General features: G+C 39.5%; 1 protein-coding gene across 1 annotated transcript in view; it reads left to right on the top strand.

Annotated features, from left to right (window-relative positions):
• The first annotated feature begins 1,211 nt into the window (after positions 1-1,211).
• Positions 1,212-1,684, top strand: part of LOC102208821 (claudin-6-like) — a 4,771-nt gene continuing 4,298 nt past the window's right edge. Inside the window, exon 1 of the mRNA XM_005743717.2 lies at positions 1,212-1,680. Coding sequence (XP_005743774.1) covers positions 1,266-1,680 — 415 coding nt within the window. The 5' untranslated portion in view covers positions 1,212-1,265. The remainder of the gene's footprint in view (positions 1,681-1,684) is intronic.

Raw genomic sequence — 1,684 nt, 5'->3', positions numbered from 1 at the left:
TTTTGTCACTTTCACACTAATTTATGTAGAGTTATAAATGGACCAAAGGTTTAGAAGCCAACTCGACTTTTAGGTAATTAATTCAGAGACAGTGTTTTTACTCTCAGAAAGTCTGGCGTTATTTAGTAGGTTTATTTTGAGCTGGAGAAGCAGTGACAACAAACAAGGGACCTCATGTTGATGTATAAGTGGATGCTATTCAAAACTGTTAACAGGATATCACCATCAGGAAAGCCTGTGTAGCACGGAAATAATGAAAACATAGGCCTCAAATGGACCTTATGCCAGTGTGGTAGTGTTAGCAGTGTCTCTAATGCCATCTAGTGGCTGTCTGATCACAGAACAACTTACAAAAACCAAACAAATTTTTTGTCAGCTTAAAAACTTAAAACATTATGTAATATATAAAGTAATATATTATATAATTTATTATATATTATATATAATTTAATATGTTACTTTTAGTTCTTATTAGAGTTTTTCCATTTCTGTAGTATCCCACTATAGTCAGTTTGGCATATGCTGATGAGCTTCAAACTACTCCCTGACTTCATCCTCCGCCTCATTCTGCCCACTCAAACTCAAAGAGATGAGAACATAGTAACAAGCAACAATGTCTGTAACAAAGTGTCCTAGTGTCCTTGTGCTGTTATTTCATTTTTTGCATAACCAGCTCTGTGTATGTGGTGTGTATTTAGTATGCACTATTACACTGCTGCCCTCCTACATCTCTGTGTGTGAGACAAACTGGTCAGTCACAACAGAAGAAAGACATCAACTACTTGCATCATATGGCTACTCTCCATCACTAGAAACACACAAATGATTAACAAACCATCACATCGTCTGTGGATAACAGATTAAAGTAAGTGTTGAAGGAATTTGTGTAAGATATGTTATTGAAAGGACTACATTTTGACTGCTGTGTAAATTTTCTGATACTACTTTATGTCTTAGCAAATTTGAAATGCGTCTCTATGAAGTTAATTTCCTGAAGTTGATTTCATCTTTGCAGCATAACTATTGGAAGAAAAAGAAAGCACACTGAGGAGAAGAAGTGCCTTTGAGGCAACTGCTGTTGTGATTTGGAGCTATATAAATAAAATTCAGTTGAACTGAACTGAATTGAAGGGACCCATACAAACAGCTTAAAATCCTTTTAAATGACTGGAATATAGTGGAGAAGAAAAGAAAAAAACTGAACCAGGGTATTTCAAAGAAAATATCACTTTTGGGTATTTTTTTTTAAAGTTTCATAAGCAACAATGGCATCAACAGGTCTTCAGCTGATGGGTTTGGTGCTGGCTCTGCTGGGTTGGGTTTGTGGGGCGCTGGTGTGTGCTGCTCCTCTGTGGCGTGTATCTGCATTCGTAGGTGGAGAGATAGTCATTGCCCAGGTGTTGTGGGAAGGACTGTGGATGAACTGTCTGTCTCAGACCACAGGACAGATCCAGTGCAAGACCTATGACTCCACCCTGGCACTGCCTATGTTTACCCAAGCAGCCCGGAGCCTCGCAGTTCTGTCTTTACTTCTCTGTCTTCTGGCCATCATCCTCGGGGTGTCAGGAGCCAAGTGTACTCACTGCATGGGAGACAATAACCAGGACTCCAAGGCAAGACTGGAAAGGATAGCAGGGGTGCTCTTCATTGTGGCTGGGCTTGCCTACTTGATACCCATCTGTGG

The sequence above is a fragment of the Pundamilia nyererei genome, unplaced genomic scaffold (genome assembly GCF_000239375.1).
Source record: "Pundamilia nyererei isolate P.nyererei 1_Seehausen unplaced genomic scaffold, PunNye1.0 scaffold00134, whole genome shotgun sequence".
NCBI classification, from domain to species: domain Eukaryota; kingdom Metazoa; phylum Chordata; class Actinopteri; order Cichliformes; family Cichlidae; genus Pundamilia; species Pundamilia nyererei.
This window is presented reverse-complemented; position numbering and strand designations above follow the sequence as displayed.